The sequence below is a fragment of the Scyliorhinus canicula genome, chromosome 3, assembly GCF_902713615.1.
Source record: "Scyliorhinus canicula chromosome 3, sScyCan1.1, whole genome shotgun sequence".
Classification (NCBI taxonomy): domain Eukaryota; kingdom Metazoa; phylum Chordata; class Chondrichthyes; order Carcharhiniformes; family Scyliorhinidae; genus Scyliorhinus; species Scyliorhinus canicula.
The window spans coordinates 157,638,205-157,663,401 of record NC_052148.1 but is presented as its reverse complement, the minus strand read 5'-3'; the positions used below and the strand labels follow the sequence as shown (position 1 = coordinate 157,663,401).

Here is a 25,197-nt window from a genome sequence, read left to right as displayed (position 1 = left end):
CTTGTAGGTGACCCACAAACGCGCCGGCTGCAATATGCCAAACTTCACTCCTTTTCTGTGTAGCTCCGCCTTCGTCCGGTTGTACCCGGCCCTCCGCTTAGCCACCTATGCACTCCAGTCCTGGTACATCTGTACCACCGCGTTCTCCCACCTGCTACTCCGCTCCTTCTTGGCCCATCTGAGCACACATTCCCGGTCAGCGAACCGGTGGAACCGCACCAGCACCGCCCGTGGTGGCTCATTCGGTTTGGGCCTCCTTGCCAGTATTCTGTGGGCCCCCTCCAGCTCCAGGGGCCCCTGGAAGGACCCAGCTCCCATCAGCGAATTCAGCAGGAAGACCACGTAGGCCCCCAGGTACGACCCCTCCAGCCCCTCCGGGAGGCCCAGGATCCGCAAATGTTTCCGCCTCGACCGGTTCTCCATCTCCTCGAACCGCTCCTGCCACCTTTTATGGAGCGCCTCATGCATCTCCACCTTTACCGCGAGGGCTGGGGCCTCATCCTCTCTTTCAGAGGCCTGCTGTCGGATCTCCCCTGGGCTGTCTGAGTCTGCAGCAGTTTGTCGATGGAAGCCTTCAACGGCTCTAGCAGCTCCGCTTTTCGCTCCCGAAACCAGCGCTGGAGAATCTCCTGCTGCTCCTGCGCCCACTGCCTCCATGCCTCTAGGTCTCCACCGGCCGCCATCTTGTGCTTCTTCTCTCGCTTTTGTTTTAGCGTTGCCACCACTATCTTGCTCACCCCACTCCTGGTCCAGGCCATATACCGATGGAGAACTGCTGCTGACTCCTTTCCCACGTCGGGAATCGTCAAACAAGTACCGCTGGGGGCCCTAAAAAGAGCCCAAAAGTCCGTTCCTGGCGGGAGCTGCCGAATGTGCGGCATAGCTCCGCATAGCCGCAACCGGAAGTCCCTTTTGTCGGTGTAGTTGGGGACCCACTGAGCGTAATAAGAGAAGAACCCGACGCAGCGCTTCAGGGCCTTGGAGCAGTGAGGGAGGGGGAACTCCATAACGGGGCGCATGTGTTCCGGGTCGGGGCCTATCACTCTATTTCGCACTACGTAGCCGAGGATGGCTCGGCAGTCGGTGCTAAACATGCATTTATCCTTGTTATACGTAAGGTTAATGATTTTCGCGGTCTGGAAGAATTTTCGGAGGTTGGTGTCATGGTCCTGCTGGTCGTGGCCGCAGATGGTGACATTATCGAGATACGGGAATGTTGCCCGTAAACCGTAGCGGTCCATCTCTCTCTGGAAGACCGAGACCCCATTAGTGACACCGAAAGGAACCCTTAAAAAGTGGTAGAGCCGCCCATCTGCCTCAAATGCGGTGTACTTGGAGTCACTCGTGCGGATGGGGAGCTGGTGGTAGTCGGACTTAAGGTCCACCGTGGAAAAAACCTTGTATTGCGCGATCCTGTTTACTAGGTCGGATATGCGGGGGAGAGGGTACACGTCCAGCTGCGTAAACCTGTTGATGGTCTGACTGTAGTCTATGACCATCCTATTCTTCTCCCCGGTCTTTACCACCACTACTTGAGCTCTCCAGGAACTGTTGCTACCCTCGATGACCCCTTCCCTCAGGAGCCGCTGGACCTCGGACCTGATGAACGTCCGATCCTGGGCACTGTACCGTCTGCTCCTAGTGGCGATGGGTTTGCAATCTGGGGTGAGGTTTGCAAACAGGGAGGGGGGATCGACCTTGAGGGTCGCGAGGCTGCGGACAGTGAGGGGCGGTATAGGGCCGTCGAATTTGAAAGTTAGACTTTGGAGGTTGCACTGGAAGTCTAACCCTAGGAGATTGGCTGCGCAGAGGTGGGGGAGGACGTAGAGACTGTAATTCGTGAACTCCCTCCCGTGGACCGTGAGGTTCGCCGCAATACCCTTTTATTGCAACAGAATGGGAGCCAGAGGCCAGGGCGAGTTTTTGATTGACGGGGTGGACAGGAACAGAACAGCGCCTTACCGTATCGGGGTGTATAAAGCTCTCCGTGCTCCCAGAGTTGAGCAGACAGGACGTCTCATGCCCGTTGATCAATACTGTTGTCGTTGCTGTGGAAAGGGTACGGGGTCGAGACTGGTCCAAGGTCACCGATTCCAATCATGGCAGGAGTTCAGAATCGTCTTCGGGTGGTGTGTGGTCACCCGTGCTGGGGTCTTTGGAGATGGTTCAAGATGGCGGCGCCCACTGGTCGCACATGGCTGGGGGTGGATAAAATTGCGGCGCCCATCCCCCGCCCGTGACGTCGGCAGAGCAAGATGGCGGCGTCCGGAGGCCCCACATGGTGCTGGGGGAGGAAGCTAGCGATGTTCGTGGGCCGCTTGGGGCCCATGGAGAGGGTTGGTGCGGCGATCCGCACTCGCTGCCCAGAACCACAGCGACCGCCCGGGCCTGGTAGACTGCCATGAAATGGCCCTTTTTGCCGCACCCCTTACACGTTGTCGAACGGACTGGGCAGCGCTGTCGGGGGTGTTTCGCTTGCCCGAAGAAATAGCAACGGGGCCCAGCGGAGTTGCCGGGGCGTCTCGCAGCGCAGGCCTGAGGCGATTCAGAGTCCGCTGGGGGGATTCCACGCTGCCCAGGGGGCCACCGCGCGGTTGGGGGCATAGGCGCGGGCATTTCGGGAGGCCACATCCAGTGAATTGGCGAGGGCCCGTGCCTCCTTGAGGCCCAGAGTGTCTTTCTCAAGCAGTCTCTGGCGGATTTGCGGGGACTGCATACCTGCAACAAAAGCGTCCCGGATCAAAAGTTCAGTATGTTCGTTAGCCGAAACTTGTGGGCAGCTGCAGTTTCTCTCTAGCACGAGGAGCGCACGATAGAACTCGTCTAGTGACTCACCAGGGCTCTGCCGTCTCGTTGCCAGTAGGTGCCGGGCGTAGACTTGGTTTACTGGGCGGATACAATGTCCTTTGAGTAGTTCCATTGCAGAATCGTAGTCCGTAGCAATCTTGATGAGCGTGTAGATGTCCGGGCCCACTCTGGAGTGCAGGGTCTGTAGTTTCTGCTCCCTCATAGGTGTGCTTTCTGCCGTGCCCAGGTAGCCGTTGAAACATGCTAACCAATGCTTAAAGGTTGCTGCTGCGTTAGCCGCGTGGGGGCTGAGTTGTAGACACTCCAGCTTGAGGCGGAGCTCCATCCTTTAAAACTTGTCTATTAAATTGATGCACTATCATAGGGAACATGCAGTCGGGGAAGGCGCCGGGGCCGGATGGGTTACCGGTTGAATTTTACAAGGCGTATGCAGACCTGCTGGGCCCCCTGTTGGTTAGGACCTTCAACGAGGCGAGGGGGGGGGGGGGGGGGCATTGCCCCTGACGATGTCTCGGGCACTGATCTCCTTGATCCTTAAGCGAGACAAGGATCCCCTGCAGTGTGGGTCATACAGGCCGATCTCACTCCTGAATGTGGACGCCAAGTTGTTGGCAAAGATCTTAGCCACGAGGATAGAATATTGTGTGCTGCAGGTTATCCACGAGGATCAAACGGGGTTTGTGAAGGGGAGGCAGCTGAACACTAATATATGGAGGCTCTTGAACGTTATTATGATGCCGGCGGTGGAAGGGGAGGCGGAGATAGTGGTGGCGCTAGATGCGGAGAACGCCTTTGATAGGGTCGAGTGGGGGTACTTGTGGGAGGTGCTGGAAAAGTTTGGGTTTGGGGAGGGGTTTGTCAGTTGGGTGAGGCTGTTGTATGAGCGAGTGTGGCCACGAATAGGAGGAGGTCGGAGTATTTTCGACTATACCGAGGGACGAGGCAGGGGTGTCTCCTGTCCCCCCCACTTTTTGCGCTGGCAATTGAACCCCTGGCTATGGCGCTGAGGGAGTTCGGGGATTGGAGGGGGCTGGTCTGGGGTGGGGAGGAGCACCGAGTGTCGCTCTATGCGGATGACCTATTGTTGTATGTGGCGGACCCGGTGGGGGGAATGCCCGTGGTGATGGGGATTCTCTGGGAATTTGGGGATTTCTCAGGGTATAAGCTTAACTTTGGGAAAAGCGAGCTGTTTGTGGTACACCCGGGGGACCAGGAGGGGGGGATTGGGAGGCTCCCACTGAAAAGGGTGGAGAGGAGCTTCAGGTACTTGGGGGTTCAGGTGGCCAGGAGCTGGGGGGCCTTGCATAAGCTAAACCTCACAAGGCTGGTGGAGCAAATGGAGGAGGAGTTTAAGAGGTGGGACATGCTGCCGCTGTCTTTGTCGGGTAGGATGCAGTCAGTCAAGATGACGGTGCTCCCGAGGTTTCTGTTCCTGTTCCAGTGCCTCCCCATCCTTATAGAACATAGAACATAGAACGATACAGCGCAGTACAGGCCCTTCGGCCCTCGATGTTGCACCGACATGGAAAAAAAAACTAAAGGCCATCTAACCTACACTATGCCCTTATCATCCATATGCTTATCCAAAAATTTTTTTAATGCCCTCAATGTTGGCGAGTTCACAACTGTTGCAGGTCGGGCATTCCACGGCCTCACCACTCTTTGCGTAAAAAACCCACCTCTGACCTCTGTCCTATATCTATTACCCCTCAATTTAAGGCTATGTCCCCTCGTGCTAGCCACCTCCATCCGCGGGAGAAGGCTCTCGCTGTCCACCCTATCTAACCCTCTGATCATTTTGTATGCCTCTATTAAGTCACCTCTTAACCTTCTTCTCTCTAACGAAAACAACCTCAAGTCCATCAGCCTTTCCTCATAAGATTTTCCCTCCATACCAGGCAACATCCTGGTAAATCTCCTCTGCACCCGTTCCAAAGCTTCCACGTCCTTCCTATAATGAGGCGACCAGAACTGTACGCAATACTCCAAATGCGGCCGTACTAGAGTTTTGTACAACTGCAACATGACCTCATGGCTCCGGAACTCAATCCCTCTACCAATAAAGGCCAACACACCATAGGCCTTCTTCACAACCCTATCAACCTGGGTGGCAACTTTCAGGGATCAATGTACATGGACACCGAGATCTCTCTGCTCATCCACACTACCAAGAATTTTACCATTAGCCAAATATTCCGCATTCCTGTTATTCTTTCCAAAGTGAATCACCTCACACTTCTCCACATTAAACTCCATTTGCCACCTCTCAGCCCAGCTCTGCAGCTTATCTATGTCTCTCTGTAACCTGCAACATCCTTCCGCACTGTCTACAACTCCACCGACTTTAGTGTCGTCTGCAAATTTACTCACCCATCCTTCTGCGCCCTCCTCTAGGTCATTTATAAAAATGACAAACAGCAACGGCCCCAGAACAGATCCTTGTGGTACGCCACTCGTAACTGAACTCCATTCTGAACATTTCCCATCAACCACCACCCTCTGTCTTCTTTCAACTAGCCAATTTCTGATCCACATCTCTAAACCACCCTCAATCCCCAGCCTCCGTATGTTCTGCAATAGCCGACCGTGGGGAACCTTATCAAACGCTTTACTGAAATCCATATACACCACATCAACTGCTCTACCCTCGTCTACCTGTTCAGTCACCTTCTCAAAGAACTCGATAAGGTTTGTGAGGCATGACCTACCCTTCACAAAAACATGCTGACTATCCCTAATCATATTATTCCTATCTAGATGATTATAAATCGTATCTTTTATAATCCTCTCCAAGACCTTACCCACCACAGACGTTAGGCTCACCGGCCTATAGTTACCGGGGTTATCTCTACTCCCCTTCTTGAACAAAGGGACCACATTTGCTATCCTCCAGTCCTCTGGCACTATTCCTGTAGCCAATGATGACCTAAAAATCAAAGCCAAAGGCTCAGCAATCTCTTCCCTGGCTTCCCAGAGAATCCTAGGATAAATCCCATCCGGCCCCGGGGACTTATCTATTTTCACCTTGTCCAGAATTGCCAACACTTCTTCCCTACGCACCTCAATGCCATCTATTCTAATAGCCTGGGTCTCAGCATTCTCCTCCACAATATTATCTTTTTCTTGAGTGAATACTGACGAAAAGTATTCATTTAGTATCTCGCTTATCTCCTCAGCCTCCACACACAACTTCCCACCATTGTCCTTGACTGGCCCTACTCTTACCCTAGTCATTCTTTTATTCCTGACATACCTATAGAAAGCTTTTGTGTTTTCCTTGATCCTACCTGCCAAAGACTTCTCATGTCCCCTCCTTGCTCATCTCAGCTCTCTCTTTAGATCCTTCCTCGCTTCCTTGTAACTATCAAGCGCCCCAACTGAAACTTCATGCCTCATCTTCACATAGGCCTCCTTCTTCCTCTTAACAAGAGATTCCACTTCTTTGGTAAACCACGGTTCCCTCGCTCGACCCCTTCCTCCCTGCCTGACTGGTACGTACTTATCAAGAACATGCAATAGCTGTTCCTTGAACAAGCTCCACATATCCAGTGTGCCCAACCCTTGCAGCCTACTTCTCCAACCAACACATCCTAAGTCATGTCTAATGGCATCATAATTGCCCTTCCCCCAGCTACAACTCTTGCCCTGCGGGGTATACTTATCCCTTTCCATCACTAACGTAAAGGTCACCGAATTGTGGTCACTGTTCCCAAAGTGCTCACCTACCTCCAGATCTAACACCTGGCCTGGTTCATTACCCAAAACCAAATCCAATGTGGCCTCGCCTCTTGTTGGCCTGTCAACATATTGTGTCAGGAAACCCTCCTGCACACATTGTACAAAGAACGACCCATCTAATGTATTCGAACTATATCTTTTCCAGTCAATATTTGGAAAGTTAAAGTCTCCCATAACAACTACCCTGTTACTTTCGCTCTTTTCCAGAATCATCTTCGCCATCCTTTCCTCTACATCCCTAGAACTATTAGGTGGCCTATAGAAAACTCCCAACAGGGTGACCTCTCCTTTCCTGTTTCTAACCTCAGCCCATACTACCTCAGAAGAAGAGTCCCCATCTAGCATCCTTTCCGCCACCGTAATACTGTCCTTGACTAGCAGCGCCACACCTCCCCCTCTTTTGCCCCCTTCTCTGAGCTTACTAAAACACCTAAACCCCGGAACCTGCAACAACCATTCCTGTCCCTGCTCTATCCATGTCTCTGAAATGGCCACAACGTCGAAGTCCCAGGTACCAACCCATGCTGCCAGTTCCCCTACCTTATTTCGTATACTCCTGGCATTGAAGTAGACACACTTCAAACCACCTACCTGAACACTGGCACCCTCCTGCGAAGTCAAATCTGTGCTCCTGACCTCTATACTCTCAATCTCCCGTACCCCAAAACTACAATCCAGGTTCCCATGCCCCTGCTGAATTAGTTTAAACCCCCCCAAAGAGCAGTAACAAATCTCCCCCCCAGGATATTGGTGCCCCTCAGGTTCAGATGTAGACCATCCTGTCTATAGAGGTCCCACCTTCCCCAGAAAGAGCCCCAGTTATCCAGAAATCTGAATCCCTCCCGCCTGCACCATCCCTGTAGCCACGTGTTTAATTGCTCTCTCTCCCTCTTCCTCATCTCACTATCACGTGGCACGGGCAACAACCCAGAGATAACAACTCTGTTTGTTCTCGCTCTGAGCTTCCATCCTAGCTCCCTAAAGGCCTGCCTGACATCCTTGTCCCCTTTCCTACCTATGTCGTTAGTGCCAATGTGGACTACGACTTGGGGCTGCGCTCCCTCCCCCTTAAGGACCCGGAAAACACGATCCGAGACATCACTTACCCTTGCACCTGGGAGGCAACATACCAAACGTGAGTCTCTCTCGCTCCCACAAAATCTCCTATCTGTGCCCCTGACTATTGAGTCCCCAATTACTAATGTTCTACTCCTTTCCCCCCTTCCCTTCTGAGCAACAGGGACAGACTCCGTGCCAGAGGCCCGTACCCCATGGCTTACCCCTGGTAAGTCGTCCCCCCCACAAGTATCCAAAACGGTATACTTGTTACACAGGGGAACGACCGCAGAGGGTCCCTGCACTGACTGCTTCTTCCCAGTCAGTTATCCCGAAGGCCTTTTTCAGGCGGGTTAACAGGAGCATTACGGGGTTTGTGTGGGCACACGGGACTCCAAGGGTGAGACAGGTGTTCTTGGAGTGGGGCAGGGATGGGGGGGGGGGGGGGGGCTGGCGTTGCCCAACCTCTGTGGGTATTATTGGGCTGCCAACTCAGCGATGGTGTGTAAGTGGGTAATGGACGGGGAGGGGACGGCATGGAAGAGGCTGGAGATGGCATCCTGTGTGGGTACGAGCCTGGAAGCACTCGCAACGGCGCCGCTGCCGCTCCCTCCGACGAGGTATACCACGAGCCCGGTGGTGGCAGCTACCCTCAAGGTTTGGGGGCAATGGAGGCGGCACAGGGGGGGAGGTGGGGGCCTCGATGGGGTCCCCGATACGGGGGAACCACCGGTTTGTTCCCGGGAGAATTGATGGCGGGTTCCTGAGTTGGCACAGGGCACGTGTCAGGAGGCTGGGGGGCCTGTTCATAGACGGGAAGTTTGAGAGCCTGGGTGAGCTAGAAGGGAAGTTTAGGCTGCCCCCGGGGAACACCTTTAGGTACATGCAAGTAAGGGCGTTGTCAGGCGGCAGGTGGTGGGGTTCCCCCTGCTGCTGCCGCGTGGGGTCCAGGACAGGGTGCTCTCGGGGGTATGGGTTGGAGCAGGTGATGCAGGAAGTAGACAAGGCCTCGGTGGAGGAGCTGAAAGATAAATGGGAGGAGGCAGCTGGGTGAGGAGATTGAGGAGGGGACGTGGGCGGATGCCCTAGAAAGGGTGAACCTCCTATTTGTGTGTGAGGCTTAGCCTCATACAGTTTAAGGTACTGCATAGGGCTCATATAACCGGGACAAGGATGAGTTGGTGTGTGAATTGCGCTTTCAGATAGCCGTTCGTCAGTCCAGAAGTAAAACACTCGAACACGTCAGTAACAAATATTCGTTTATTCACGCCGGGACAAATCTCTAAGTAGTCGGGGAACCACCTTCGAGAAGTGCCAAAGTCCCAGAGTACGGACTGTCCCTTTATACAATGACAGCTTAGAGGTGGTCCCCTTAAATTCCTAGATACACCAATGATTTGGCAAGGATCCAGAACATGTACTTATATGGAATTATTATCCTGAGGTAGGGTGGTGACTATGACATCACTAATACTGCTGCTGCTAACGGTTTTCTTATCCTATCCGTCCATCAGGTCCAACTTCCTTATCTCCTTCCCTCTCGTGCTCCTGAGTCAGCTCTTTCACATTCCAATGTCCCAACTTCCTTATCTCCTTCCCTCTCGTGCTCCTGAGTCAGCTCTTTCACATTCCAATGCCCATTGTCTCAGTTGACAAGGTTTTACACACCCATCTTTGCTGTCTCTGCACTAACAAATACAGAGTTCTGTTCTCATTTCATTCCCTCAACCCTTTAACATCTTTTTACTTGACGATCACAGATATATTTCAGAACCTTAATATTAGGTACAGACAGCAAGGTTAAAACAAGATAATAAATGTAATCCACTTCCACAGGTGTTTTGGGAGTGAGGACAGGTGTATTAGGTGCTCAGGGAGTTCAGCAAACCATGTCCACATGTTCTGGGCATGCCCAGCGCTGGGGGAATTTTGGAACGGTGTAGCAAGGACGGTATCGAGGGTGGTAGGATCAAGGGTCAATCCAGGCTGGGGACTCGCAATATTTGGGGTTGCAGTGGAGCCGGGAGTGCAGGAGGCAAGAAAGGCCGGTGTTCTGGCCTTTGCGTCCCTATTAGCCTGTCGGAGCATTCTTCTTCAGTGGAAGGATGTGAGGCCCCCAAGCGTGGAGTCCTGGGTCAACGATATGGCAGCATATCGGATGTAAGTGGCCAGTAAGTAATCCAAGGCCATGCGATTCTGTAGGGCTACCGTTCGTATGGCTACTAACTCTGCACTGAGTTCACTAAGTCCCTCCGCGGTGTCGTTTGCAACCTGTTCCAATATGTCGCGGAGGAGCTCGTACTTCTTGAGGGACCAGATGGCGCCTATCTGGGGCCAGAAGAGGGAAGTCACCACCTCCCATGGTGGTACTGACCTCTGGGCCCGATGGAGGGGATGATGTCCGAGTTGCGGATAGTGCGTAATGCCCGGAACAACGAAACCCAGGTAGCAAGACCCTGCCCAATTAGTGGGGAGCCAGGGGTAGGCCTTATGGCCACAAATAAAGTAGGTGCCATTATAGGGTGTGAGGCTAGTTACCATCGAGGAGGTCCATATTTGAGTCCAGTCAGGACCCCCTGTATGGTTAGCAATGTTATTAATGAGGGCGAAGCCTTTCCAATTGGAAAAACCAAGAGTGTAGTTACATGAACTAGATCCTAACACGTGGGTTCCGGGGGTTTTTACTTCCCGGAGTAAGCAGACTGATCCGGTCTGGGGGTTCTGAATATGAAAGAACGGGGGTGTGTGATCTGATGAGTAGGGTGACTGTCGCCAACCAGTAAAAGCACGTAACTGGTAACCGGCGCTTTGCCAGTCCTGGGCTGCTTTCCTGTTGTTAACAGAGGAGGACTTGGAGAACCTGGTTGGTAAGGCAAAGTGATTAGATGCTGTCCTGTTCTGGTATATAACCCATTCAGCCGTCTGCTCTAATGAAAAAGGAACAGGCACCAAGGGAACGCCTCCATGGGCATGGGTGGGGACATGTGTACATACCCAACAAGAGGAGACATTCACTTTCTTAGCATAAACATAAGACATAAACAAAAATGAATTTGCAGTTATATGGTGCGCTGCCCGCTTCCTCCTGGAAGGCGGGTGGGTGAGAATAGTCCTTTGGTCAGGACCTTGCAGCCTGATTTTCTTGGTGCACCGGTAGTTCCACCGGCAAGTGTGGCGATCGTGGATCAGAGACATTTGCATAGTCAGGAATCGAGGCTGCTGGTCGTTGATGGCCGTGCAGGTGCGGCCAGGGGTGGTGATCCATCGGAGATCTGGCGTCGTTCCATATCGTGAGGTCTCTTCTCGGCACAGAGGTAGACGTCGGCCCCCAGGTAGATATCTCCCTCCTCTGGATGCAGTGAAAGAGAGTAGGGTAGCGAGTACTGTGGCGACGAGGAGGAACTTCATCCTGGTGTCCGTGTCCCTAAGACTTAAAGGAAAAGTTTAAAACATCATGGATACTTAATTAACTTACAATGGTGCATATGTACCCATGCGTTTCGCCCCTCCACTTTTACTGCAGTGGGGGTAGTGAGTAGAACCTGTAGGGGACCATCCCATCGAGGTTCCAAACCTTTACGTGTCCAATTTCGGATTAGGACATAATCCCCAGGGTTGATAGAGATGTCATGGGTAATGGACGGGATCTCTTCCTGGGTGGCACGGACCCGGGAATGTAATCCTTTCAAAATTCTAGTTAGTGCTAATATATAATTAGCCATCTCGGTAGTCATGTAATGAAATTGAACATTCCGTGGAACACTGCTGTCCCAGGGCGTTCGAAAGGGTCTTCCATATAGTATTTCCGCTGGGCTTAGGCGAGTTTTTCCTGCGGGAGTGGCACGTAGTTGGAAGAGTGCTAAAGGCAGGAGTTTGAGCCAAGTGGCCCCAGTGTCTGCTTGTAGTTTAGCGAGTTTAGTCTTTGGAGTCTGATTAGCCCTTTCCACCACTCCAGCGGCTTGTGGTCTGTGGGCACAATGAAACTGTTGCTTTATTCCTAGCAGAGCACAGAATTCCTTATTGATTTGACCTATGAAGTGGGGACCATTGTCAGAGCTCAGCCGGGCTGGGATTCCAAATCGCGGAACAATTTCTCGCATCAACACCTTAACTACTGTCGAGGCCTTGTTATCCGTAGTCGGGTAGGCCTCGATCCATTTGCTAAAAGTATCCACAATGACTAACACATATTTATAGCATTGACATCTTTCCAACTCAATGTAATCCATTTGTAGGGTCTCAAATGGACCCTCAGGTAAGGGAGTTGTGCCAGGATCACAGGGGACGGCCTTATCGGGGTTGTGCTGTTGACAGATTAGGCACCGACTGCTAATTTGTTGGGCCATCTCTTGCAGTCGTGGGTGCCACCAGCTTCTTAACAATATGTCCCCTGTGGCACGAGCTCCACAGTGAGCTGCAAAGTGTACACATTCGGTCACCCAAGCTGCCAATGCATCGGGCATACATGTTTGTCCTACCGGGGTGACCCACAGCTTATTTTTGTTATCATATATACATCCTACGTTCTTCCACATATTTACAGCAGTTGCAGGAGCGTCCTCCTGCATTTGGATTATGTCAGCAATGGTTGGCATTGGTTTTTCAGAGGGAGACTTTTCAGAGGGAGTTTTAGTCTGCCTCATCATTCTAGGCACCATTGTTTTGCCCCATTTAGAAATTTCTTTTGCCTTCTCGTCCGCTTGCCTGTTGCCCGTTTCCACCAGTCCCGTGCCTTTTGTATGGGCTGCGCATTTTATCACCGCTATCTTGTCTGGGAGCATAAGGGCTGCAATAACTGGGTTACTAACTGCTGGTGTGAGATGGGTGTACCAGCAGAGGTTAGAAATTCTCTGTTTTTCCATAATTGCCCGAAATCATGTACTACCCCGAAGGCGTATCGGGAATCTGTATAAATATTAACCTTCCTTCCCTTCGCCAATATGCATGCTCGTATTAATGCAAACAATTCTGCTTGTTGGGCAGAAAAGGGAACTTCAAATGCTGCTGCTTCCACTACGTCACCGTTTTGATCGATGATTGCATAGCCAGATTGTCTATCCCCCCTTTCGCCGATGGAAGAACTACCATCGGTGAAAAAGGAACAATCTGAACCCGGGATGGGTATGTCGGAGAGGTCGTCTCGGACCGAGGAGACCTCTCGCATCAGTTGTAGGCAGTCATGAGTTGGGGCGAGCATGTCCGTGGGAGGGTACGTCAAAAAGTTAGCAGGGTTGATAGTGGTGCAGTGGGCAAACTGGACTTTCGGGTTGTTAAGGAGAGCAATCTCATATTTATTCTGACGAGCCATCGTGAGATGTTGGGTTTGTAGCTGTCCCAAAAGAGCTGTAACAGAATGGGAACTATAGACAGTGATATCTTGTTGGAGGGTAATATTAGCAGCCGAATGCAGGCTGTTGTAGATAGCTGCAAGAATTTGGGTACAGATAGGATAGCCAAGGGCTACCGGATCGAGTTTAGAGGAGTAGTATGCGACCGGGCGACAGCGGTCGCCGTGGCGTTGGGTCAGGACAGCTGTGGTGCAGTCGGCAAGGACTGTGCAATAGAGCTGAAAAGGGTGATCGTATAAGGGTCGACCAAGGGCAGGGGCCTGGAGGAGGGCCGTCTTGAGATGGTTAAAGGCCAGTGCGGCTTCCGGGGAAAGGGAAAAAGTATCGGGTTCATTGGTGGAGGGGGTAAGGAGGCGGGAATCCAAAGTAATATTCGGGATACACTGACGGCAATAATTGACCATGCCCAGCCACTGACGGAGCTGCTTGGCAGTCGTTGGGGGTGGGAAATCGCAGATAGGGCGGATCCGGTCTGGATCTAAGGAAAGAGAGGTGGCAGATATCCTAACACCAAGGAACTTAACAGTCGGTTGAGCAATCATAACTTTCGAGGGAGAGACAACGTAGCCAAGGGAGGCCAGAAAATTGAGTAAAAGTTGAGTATCGGCCCGACATCCCTCCTCAGTAGGGTTAGCGATCAAGAGATCGTCGACGTACTGAACAAGAGTGGAGCCTTGGGAGAAGGAGAGGGATTGTAGTTGGTGTTGGAGACAGCGGGAGAAAAGAGTGGGAGAGTGAATAAAACCTTGAGGCAAACGTGTCCGCAGGGCCGGCTCAAGGCACCGGCAACTCGGGCAGTCGCCCGGGGCGCCATGTGCTAGGGGGCGCCAGAGACTCGGGTCCCGCGCATTTGCAGTTGGGCCGGTGCCAACCAACGCATGCGCGGTGGCCGCCCTCCCCCGCGGTGGCCGCCCTCCCCCGCGGTCCGCTCCCCCCGCCCCCCCCCCTCGTTCCCCCCCCGCGGGTCCGTTCCCCCCCCATGGGTCCCCCCCCCGCGGGTCCGCCCCCCCCTCGGGTCCCCCGCCCCCCCCCCTCGGGTCCCCTGCCCCCCCTCTCGGGCCCCCCGCCCCCCCCCCCCGGGTCCCCTGCCCCCCCCCCGCGGGTCCGCCCCCCCCCCCTTGGGTCCCCCGCCCCCCTCTCTCGGGTCCGCCCGCTCCGCCTCGGCCCCGCCTCGGCCCCGCCCCCTCTCTCGGCCCGCCCCCCTCTCTCGCCCCCGCCCCCTCTCTCGGCCCCGCCCCCCTCTCTCGCCCCCCCCTCTCTCGGCCCCGCCCCCCCCCCTCGCGCCCCCCCCCCCCCCAGGGCGCCGAGGTTCTGCTTGCCCGGGGTGCCAGCAACCCTAGGGCCGGCGCTGCGTGTCCAAGTATACTGTTGGCCATTATAAGTGAATGCAAAAAGATATTGGCATGATTGATCGAGTGGCAGAGCGAAAATGGCATGTTGGAGGTCTACAAGGGAGAAAAATAGTGCATCTGCAGGCACCTGGGCTAGAATATGCTGGTTGGGGCGGCGGTGGTGCATAAGGTGGTGGATTCTGACTTGGGAGGGGTATAATAAATTGGATCGGTGCATTAGGGAGGGGTGATAGAGGCGGTGGCTGTGGTGGCTGTGGAGGCTTCCGACGTCCCCCGCAATTGAACAGATGTTCCTCATCCCCATCGTCCCCGTCCTCCCAACCTTGCTTCACATTGCTGACCGGCGCCGGGGTAGGAGTAGCATTCTTTCGTTCTTTACATTCCTTTTTTAAGACCTCTACTGTTTTAACAATTCCCCCTTCGGTGAGGCCAATGCCCAATTTCGAGGCATTAGCCTGCCAGCTAGCCAGTGTAGATGCATCTTTCAATGACTGACAGTATTCCCTCCATAAAGCAATTAATTTCTTTGTGGTGGAACCGCGATTGTTTTTCCAGATCACCTGTTGGGCCTCTAGGACAGGACCCAAGTCTTTAGGTCCCCCCAGAGGCCATTTATCCTTGCCTAGGTTTTTATGGAGGGCCCCCGACAATTAGAACATAGAACATAGAACACTACAGCGCAGTACGGGCCCTTCGGCCCTCGATGTTGCGCCGACCTGTGAAACCATCTGAAGCCTATCTGACCTACACTATTCCATTATCATCCATATGTCTATCCAGTGACCACTTAAATGCCCTTAAAGTTGGCGAGTCTACTACTGTTGCAGGCAGGGCGTTCCACACCCCTACTACTCTCTGAGTAAAGAAACTGCCTCTGATATCTGTCCTATATCTATCACCCCTCAATTTAAAGCTATGTCTCCTCGTGTTGGTCATCACCATCCGAGGAAAAAGACTCTCGCTGTCCACCCTATCTAACCCTCTGACTATCTTATATGTCTCTATTAAGTCACCTCTCAGCCTTCTCCTCTCTAACGAAAACAACCTCAATTCCCTGAGCCTTTCTTCGTAAGACCTTCCCTCCATACCAGGCAACATCCTAGTAAATCGCCTCTGAACCCTTTCCAAAGCTTCCACATCCTTCCTATAATGTGGTGACCAGAACTGCACGCAGTACTCCAGGTGCGGCCGCACCAGAGTTATGTACAGCTGCAGCATGACCTTGTGGTTCTGAAACTCAATCCCCCTGCTTATAAAGGCTAGCACACCATATGCCTTCTTAACAGCCCTATTAACCTGGGTGGCAACTTTCAGGGATTTATGTACCTGGATGCCGAGATCTCTCTGTTCATCTACACTACCAAGAAACTTGCCATTAGCCCAGTACTCTGCATTCCTGTTACTCCTTCCAAAGTGAACCACCTCACACTTTTCCGCATTAAACTCCATCTGCCACCTCTCAGCCCAGCTCTGCAGCTTATCTATGTCCCTCTGTATCCTATAACATCCTTCAGCACTATCCACAACTCCACCGACCTTCGTGTCATCTGCAAATTTACTAACCCATCCTTCTACACCCTCTTCCAGGTCATTTATAAAAATGACAAACAGCAGTGGCCCCAAAACAGATCCTTGCGGTACACCACTAGTAACTGAACTCCAGGATGAACATTTGCCATCAACCACCACCCTCTGTCTTCTTTCAGCTAGCCAATTACTGATCCAAACCGCTAAATCACCTTCAATTCCATACTTCCTTATTTTCTGCAATAGCCTACCGTGGGGAACCTTATCAAACGCCTTACTGAAATCCATATACACCACATCAACAGCTTTGCCCTGATCCACCTGTTTGGTCGCCTTCTCAAAAAACTCAATAAGGTTTGTGAGGCATGACCTAACCTTCACAAAACCGTGTTGACTATCGCTAATCAACTTGTTCTTTTCAAGATGATTATAAACCCTATCTCTTATAACCTTTTCCAACATTTTACCCACAACCGAAGTAAGGCTCACAGGTCTATAATTACCAGGGTTGTCTCTACTCCCCTTTTTGAACAAGGGGACAACATTTGCTATCCTCCAGTCTTCCGGCACTATTCCTGTTGACAAAGACGACATAAAGATCAAGGACAAGGCTCTGCAATCTCCTCCCTGGCTTCCCAGAGAATCCTAGGATAAATCCCATCTGGCCCAGGGGACTTATCGGTTTTGACATTTTCCAAAATTGTTAACACCTCCTCCTTTTGAACCTCAATTCCATCTAGCCTAGTCGACTGAACCTGAGTGTTCTCCTCGACAACATTGTCTTTCTCCAGTGTAAACACTGACGAAAAATATCCATTTAACGCTTCCCCTATCTCCTCTGATTGCACACACAACTTTCCACTACTATCCTTGATTGGCCCTAATCTTATTCTAGTCATTTTTTTGTTCCTGATATACCTATAGAAAGCCTTAGGGTTTTCCTTGATCCTATCTGCCAACAACTTTTCGTGTCCTCTCCTCGCTCTTCTTAACTCTCCCTTTAGGTCCTTCCTGGCTAACTTGTAGCTCTCAAGTGCCCTAACTGAGCCTTTATGTCTCATCCTAACATAAGCCTTCTTCTTCCTCTTGGCAAGTGCTTCAACTTCCTTAGTAAACCACGGTTCCCTTGCTCGACAACTTCCTCCCTGCCTGACAGGTACATACTTATCAAGGGCACGCAGTAGCTGTTCCTTGAAAAAGCCTCACATTTCGATTGTACCCATCCCCTGCAGTTTCCTTCCCCATCCTATACATTCTAAATCTTGCCGAATAGCATCATAATTGCCTTTCCCCCAGCTATAATTCTTGCCTTGCGGTATATACCTATCCCTGCCCATTGCTAAAGTAAACATAACCGAGTTGTGATCACTATCACCAAAGTGCTCACCTACATCTAAATCTAACACCTGGCCGGGTTCATTACCCAGTACCAAATCCAATGTGGCCTCGCCCCTTGTTGGCCTGTCTACATACTGTGTCAGAAAACCCTCCTGCACACACTGCACAAAAACTGACCCATCTATAGTACTCGAACTATAGTATTTCCAGTCAATATTTGGAAAGTTAAAGTCCCCCATAACAACTACCCTGTTACTCTCGCTCCTGTCGAGAATCATCTTTGCAATCCTTTCCTCTACATCTCTGGAACTATTCGGAGGTCTATAGACAACTCCCAACAGGGTGACCTCTCCTCTACTGTTCCTAACCTCGGCCCATACTACCTCAGTAGACGAGTCCTCAAGCGTCCTTTCTACCGCCGTAATACTTTCCTTGATTAACAATGCCACACCCCCCCTCTTTTACCATCTTCTCTGTTCTTACAGAAACATCTAAATCCTGGAACCTGCAACAACCATTCCTGTCCCTGCTCTACCCATGTCTCTGAAATCGCCACAACATCGAGATCCCAGGTACCAACCCACGCTGCAAGCTCACCCACCTTATTCCGGATGCTCCTGGCATTGAAGTAGACACACTTCAAACCAGCGTCCTGCTTGCCGGTGCCCTCTTTCGAACTTTTAACCCTATCCCTGACCTCACTACTCTCAACATCCTGTACACTGGGACTACAATTTAGGTTCCCATCCCCCTGCTGAATTAGTTTAAACCCCCCCGAAGAGCACTAGCAAATCTCCCCCCCAGGATATTGGTACCCCTCTGGTTCAGGTGAAGACCATCCTGTTTGTAGAGGTCCCACCTACCCCAGAATGAGCCCCAATTTTCCAGGAAACCAAAACCCTCCCTCCTGCACCATCCCTGTAGACACGTGTTCAATTGTCGGAGTTGCTTTGAGTGTTTGGAGTATTGTTCACAGAGAGTCCGGAGCGCACTGCCCGGGTCATCACAAGTATCTACGGTATTACCCATGGTGGAATTCTAATTCCACTCTGGTTTCCTAGTAGTCTAGAGAACACTGCCCGAGAATTACCTAATAGTCTGGAGCACACAGCCCGGAATTGTCTCCTAGCAGTCCCGAGAACCCCGCCTGTAAATTCTAGAGAACACAGCCCTGAATTATGGCGGCAGTGCCAGACCGCCCCTAGTGACGATAACGTCTGGAGCACACAGCCCGGAATCGTCTCCTAGCAGTCCCAAGAACCCCGCCTGTAAATTCTAGAGAACACAGCCCGGAATTATGGCGGCAGTCCCAGACCGCCCCTAGTGACGATAACTGCAGGGGTCACTTACCCTCCTTAAAACGGGTTGGCTGGACTGACCTGGATCTCGCAGAGGCTTCTCGACAAACCAACGGCAAGGCTGAGCAACGATCAAACTAGTAGTAGGCGAATACCAAGGTGGAAAAGAAAATTTTACTCACGTTGGGGGCCAAATTCGTCCTCTACTTTGAACGATTACGCCGGTTGGGTAGTGCAGACGCCTCTGGAGATCCCACCGCTGCCACCAAATGTGAATTGCGCTTTCACATAGCCGTCCGTCAGTCCAGAAGCAAAACACTCAAACACGTCAGTAACGAATATTCGTTTATTCACGGCCGGGACAAATCTCTAAGTAGTCGGGGAACCACCTTCGAGAAGTGCCAAAGTCCCAGAGTACGGACTGTCCCTTTATACAATGACAGCTTAGAGGTGGTCCCCTTAAATTCCTAGATACACCAATGATTTGGCAAGGATCCAGAACATGTACTTATATGGAATTATTATCCTGAGGTAGGGTGGTGACTATGACATCACTAATACTGCTGCTGCTAACGGTTTTCTTATCCTATCCGTCCATCAGGTCCAACTTCCTTATCTCCTTCCCTCTCGTGCTCCTGAGTCAGCTCTTTCACATTCCAATGCCCATTGTCTCAGTTGACAAGGTTTTACACACCCATCTTTGCTGTCTCTGCACTAACAAATACAGAGTTCTGTTCTCATTTCATTCCCTCAACCCTTTAACATCTTTTTACTTGACGATCACAGATATATTTCAGAACCTTAATATTAGGTACAGACAGCAAGGTTAAAACAAGACAATAAATGTAATCCACTTCCACAGGTGTTTTGGGACAGAGGACAGGTGTATTAGGTGCTCAGGGAGCTCAGCAAACCATGTCCACATGTTCTGGGCATGCCCAGCGCTGGGGGAATTTTGGAAGGGTGTAGCAAGGACGGTATCGAGGGTGGTAGGATCAAGGGTCAATCCAGGCTGGGGACTCGCAATATTTGGGGTTGCAGTGGAGCCGGGAGTGCAGGAGGCGAAAAAGGCCGGTGTTCTGGCCTTTGCGTCCCTAGTAGCCTGTCGGAGCATTCTTCTTCAGTGGAAGGATGCGAGGCCCCCAAGCGTGGAGGCCTGGGTCAACGATATGGCAGCGTTTCTTAAATTAGAGAGGGTGAAATTTGCCCTAAGGGGGTCAGTGCAGGGGTTTTTCAGGAGATGGCAACCATTCCTAGATCTCCTGGCAGAACGGTAAAAACAAAAGGTCAGCAGCAGCAGCAACCCGGGGTGGGGGGGGGGGGGGGGGGTTGTCTCTTTGTTTTTGTTTTGGGTAGAATATCTGTTTTTTGCCAATGACGGGCGTTCATTTATTGTTTCTCTTTTGTAAATTGATGCACTATCAATTGACCACAGAAGGAAAGTTGTAATCCGAAACTGAAGGCTTTAATATACAAGATGTTTCCCCAGCAGCTCAGGTACAGAAAGGAAGTTGTGGGGAACACATGGGCTCTTATACCCCGCCTTACAGGGCGGAGCTACCTTACAGCTCTAACCAATGGGGGGTCTAGTGTTACATACTATTGGACCAATGAGCAGCGAGCCTTCTCCGCCAATGGTGTCTTGGCATTGCTAGTTACCGTAATACCTCTAGTCGCACTACCACCCTCTCCATCACCCCGATTGAGACCCCTTCACATTCCATCAATTCCTTATATATTTCCGAATTCCTCCTTTCCCCAACCCCTGTTTTTGACATCACTTTATCCTGTAGTCCCCTTAGAGGGAGGCGAGGGAAGCTTGGAACCTGCCTCCAGACAAAGTCCCATACCTGCAGGTATCAAAATCCGTTCCCACCCGGTAACTCAGGCTCCTCCTCTAGCTCCTCCAGGCTTGGGAAACCCTCCTCAATGAAAAGGTCCTCAAATCTCTCAATCCCTGCTCGCTGACACCTCCTAAAGCCCCCATCCAGACCCCCCAGAGCGAACCGGTGATTGTTACAGGTCGGTGACCACACCGACGTCCCCTCCATGTCATGTGCTGTCTCTATTGCCCCAACACTCTCAGGGCTGCCACTACCACTGGGCTTGTAGAATACTGAACCGGCGAGAATGGCAGCGGTGCCGTTAACTCAAGCCTCCAAACTCGTACCCTTACAGGACGCTGCCTCCACTTGCTCCCACACCGATTCCTCCCCCACTACACACTTCCTAACCATCGATATATTGGCTGCCCAGCAGTAATCAATAAAGTTTGGAAGGCAGCGGCGTGCAGAGGGGGGGGGGGGGGGTGGTTGCTGACGGTGCGTTGGGCATCCATTGGATGGGGGCATCAGCAGATCTTCCTCAAGGCTCCCCTTCCTCCCGTTCGCTTCTACCCATAGGGTGTGGGGAGGGAAGCATTCAGTACGCCGGGAAGAGATCCTTTGGGTCTCTCTCTGCCTGTGTTCTGTGTGAAGGCGATCCACACAAGATTGAATGTTCTGCTGTGGGCTGAGAGAGATGGAAGAATGAATTGCAGTTGGAGCAATGCTTTTGTGTATGTGTATGTATGTCTGTGTGTGGATGATGGTAAGTTCTCCTCACATCACATCATTCACGAGTTGTGATTCTTTTTAAACTGTGCGAATTGTTGCCTGACAGCCTAGAAATCTGCCGCTCGACTCCCAGTTACTCCAGAGAAGCCAATCCCACTGAGAGCATTTAAGTCGGCCTAGCAACAGGAAATGTGGAAATATTAAAAGAGCATTTGAATATGTTTGATGATCATAATCAAAAGCACCCCCCCCCCCCCCCCCCCCCCCCCCCCAGGCCCGCAAGTTTCTCCTTCCTGGAGTTTCCAGCCAGAGATGTCTTTGAGTTTGTCCACACCAGGACCGTGAAGCCACAGTCACAGGTCATGTATCCCTCCCCAATTATTTTGCTCCCAATATACAATCAACGTGAAACAAATAATGGGTGAAGGTCACAGGATGGCAGAAGACTGACATCCACTAATGAAAAATAAAAGTTGCACTCAGTACTTGTTGGAATTGTTTGGCATGTCGCTGCTTGTTCCCGGCCTTTCAATTTCCATTTTCCATTTGCAAGTCATGAAGAACTAGACGGGGAAGAGTTTGTAATCCACCATCCCTCCATTTAATTTCCTATCAGCCTAATCAGGTTGCTTTCACCCACAGCTGCCTTGGTGGTTTGCTTTGCAATGTTTCTGGAAGAGTGGGGAGGGAGGAGATTAATCACTGCAAACAAATATGCAGACACTGCAAACTGGGCTGTGCGAACAGAACCATTTCCCTGCATCGCTGCAGCTGACTGAGGTAATGTGATTGAACGTGTGATTCGATGAGTTGTGACAGACTTCACACTTCAGAAGTGGCGAAGGCGGAGTGAAGATGGCAATGGCGAGCTCAGTATCACATTCTCCACCTGCGAGGAGAGCAATACCCTGCGAGACCTCCTCCCATTCCTGCTTTGAAGTGAATTTAAGAAAATGGACATTATTTCTGAGAATCAGCGACCGCTTCGCTCAGACCGTCGGCGGGATTATCTGCCCGATCGTTTCTGCTGGCGCGAGTGTCTGTGTGCTCAAACAGTTGCTCTCAATGGCTGTGAGTGGGGCACTCGAAAAGGTTGGGAAAGATTTCGGCCTGGTGATGACGGCGATGAGACCCGGGAGCATCCTGGTTGAGTTTGAGGGAAAGGACCCATTGAGCGAGGACACCTGTAAACAATTTCTGCAAAATCTCAGGAACGAGCTGCAGAAACTGCTGCCCTCTGGTAACTTCTGCGTGGAGAGGATTGAGGACCCTGCCCACGCTGGCAGCCCGCTCGAGCCGCTGGTCTCAGGTAAAGCGGGTTGATGAATTAGGCGGGATGCATTAGTGCAGTCAGGGCACTGATCCAGACAAGTGCAGCTGCCGGGCGGGGGGAGAGCACTGCTGAAATGGATGAATTTTTGAGAGGTTTTCTGTTTTAAACTCCCGACTGTGTGGGTCGATTTGAAAAAAAAAAGCGGCAGCAAACTTTTTCTGGGTTTAAACAATGAAAGGTGGTCATAGAATCGTAGAATTTGCAGTGCAAAAGGAGGCCATTCGCCCCATCCAGTCTGCACCAGCCCTTAGAAACTGCACCCTACTTAAACCCACACCTAACCCCATAACCCAGTAACCCCACCTAACCTTTTTGGAGAGTAAGGGACAGTTTAGCATGGCCAATCTACCTATGCTGCACATCATTGGACTTTGGGAGGAAACCGGAGCACCCGGAGGAAACCCACGCAGACACGGGGAAAATGTGCAGACTTTCCACTGATTGTTTATTTATGTGCTCCCCCCAAACTCTGAACACCACCCTGGCACAATCACACGCAAGGGAAGTCCAAGACAAAAGCACACACCTTTACAAGTTTTTAAACAAGGCAATATTTTAAACGTGAAATGTGAATTATAACATTTTTGCCACGTTCTGGGAAGATGTCTTCCTCACACCCGGGGCGAGATTCTCCCCTACCCGGCGTGACGGGGGGGTCCCAGCGTAGGGGAGTGGCGCCAACCACTCCGGTGTCGGGCCTCCCCAAAGGTGGGGAATTCTCCGCACCTTTTGGGGGCTAGCCCCGTGCCGGAGCAGCTGGCACCAGAAGACTGGCACAAAAAACCGGCGCCCCCGGCAGCGGGGCTGGCCGAAAGGCTTTCGCCGGTCGGCGCATGCGCGATGTGGGTTTCTCTTCTGCTTCGCCATGGCGGAGGCCGTGGCGGACGCGGAAGAGAAAGAGTGCACCCAGGGAACTGGGCCGGAGTCTGAGCGGGGGGCCCCGATCGCGGGCCTGGCCACCGCGGGGGCACCCCCGGGGTCCGATCGCCCCCCCCCAGGACCCTGGGGGCCCGTTCGCGGCGCCGATCCCGCCGCCACCAGAGGTTGTTCAAACCTCGGCGGCGGGAGAGGCCTCCCAGCGGCGGGACTTCGGCCCATCACGGGCCGGAGAATCGCCGCAGGGGCCTCACCGATCGGAGTGGCGAGATTCCCGCCGCCGCCACTTCCCGGGTGGGGGTCGGAGAATTTCGCCCCAGAATTGCAGTTTAGGAGAATACAACAGCTGAGGTAATTGTATGCAGAAATTGTTTGCCGGATTTTCTGAAACTGATGGACTTTCTGGAGCCATAAAATCAGTTTCTTGTAGTCCCGTCACCAGGTCTTAGTGGACCCGAAATGCAGCGGCTAGCAGATCTTACGATGTTACAGCCTTTAGATTTCTCTCAGGCACAGATCTTGCTGCCTTTTCTGTCTCCCCCTTCTCAGCAGAATCTTCTTATTTAAAGATTCAAAAGGTTAAAGATGGCTGCACAGGTTTTCTTTTTCAAATTTTTATTTCAGTTTCAAAGAACTAACATTACGTTTGTTTCACTTTATTCATGTGTGCGCCACCGGGTCGGGGAATCGCCGGGGGGGGGGGGGGGGGGGGCGTGAATCCCGCTGCTCCGACGCCAGCTGCCGAATTCTCCGGTGCCGGTTTTGGTGGGGCGGGGATCGCGCCACACCGGTAAGGGGCCATTGGCAGCGGCCCACCCGCCAATTCTCCGGGCCCCGATGGGCTGAGCAGCTGCCCGTTTTCAGCCATGTTTGGCCGGCGTGAAATGGACGTGGCCCATCCCGGTGGGACCTGACTTGTCGGCTGTCTCGCGGGGTCCTTGTGGGGGGCGCGGGGGGATCCGACCCGGGGGGGGTTGGTGTGCCCCCATGGTGGCCTGGCCTACGATCGGGGCCCACTGATCTGCGGGTGGGCCTGTGCCGAGGGGGCACTCTTTCCCTCTGCGCCGTAAGGCTCTGGCATGGCCGGCACAGAGAGGAAACCCACTGAGCATGCGCAGGAAACACGCCAGCAGTCCTGTGCATGCGCCAACTCGCGCCGGCCCTTCGCCGCCAGTTGGCATGGCGCCAACCCCTCAAGCGCCGGCCTAGAAGATTCTGCAGCTTCCAGGCGGCCCGACGCCGGAGTGGTTCACGCCGCTCTTGGCGCTGGTACGGGCCGCCCTGCCAATTGTGGGAGAATCCCGCCCATTATTTGGTTTTGAGCTCCGTCAGAGATCTAAATGTACTGACGAAGCTCATAATTGGCACGCATCAATGGTTATAGGGAATTCGCAAAATTTCCTTTGTTGTGGAAGAAACAATGAATGCGATTCACGAGGGCAGCACCGTGGCCTAGTGGTTAGCACAACCGCCTCACGGCGCCGAGGTCCCAGGTTCGATCCCGGCTCTGGGTCACTGTCCGTGTGGAGTTTGCACATTCTCCCCGTGTCTGCATGGGTTTCGCCCCCATAACCCAAAAATGTGCAGAGTAGGTGGATTGGTCACGCTAAATTGCCCCTTAATTGGAAAAAATAATTGGGTAATTAAATTTATTTTTTAAAAAAATGAATGCGATTCACCCACCAAATGGGTGCATTTAGCGGGCTGTTTCCTGACGGATGTTTGGGTGAGATCCAGACCTGGATTCACCCACACTTAGTCATTTTTTGAGGCTTTGGGGAGTTTCTCCCAGTTGAGCCCACACATGGGGTGTGATTCAGCGGACTCAAGTTAAATCCGCTGAATGGCACGTATAGCAGCATGTTTTTTTAGCAGCTGCAGCGTTGGGAAACATCCCGTTATCCAACAGCACTTTGCCGTTTTTTTGTCTCGGGGAGTTCCTCCTCGCCGACGCTGTACCTTCCTGCT

The 25,197-nt window shown here is 52.2% G+C and overlaps 1 protein-coding gene across 1 annotated transcript in view; it reads left to right on the top strand.

Annotated features, from left to right (window-relative positions):
- The first annotated feature begins 21,771 nt into the window (after nucleotides 1–21,771).
- LOC119963044 overlaps nucleotides 21,772–25,197 on the top strand; it is a 146,287-nt gene continuing 142,861 nt past the window's right edge. The window contains exon 1 of the mRNA XM_038791554.1: nucleotides 21,772–22,329. Coding sequence (XP_038647482.1) covers nucleotides 21,876–22,329 — 454 coding nt within the window. The 5' untranslated portion in view covers nucleotides 21,772–21,875. The remainder of the gene's footprint in view (nucleotides 22,330–25,197) is intronic.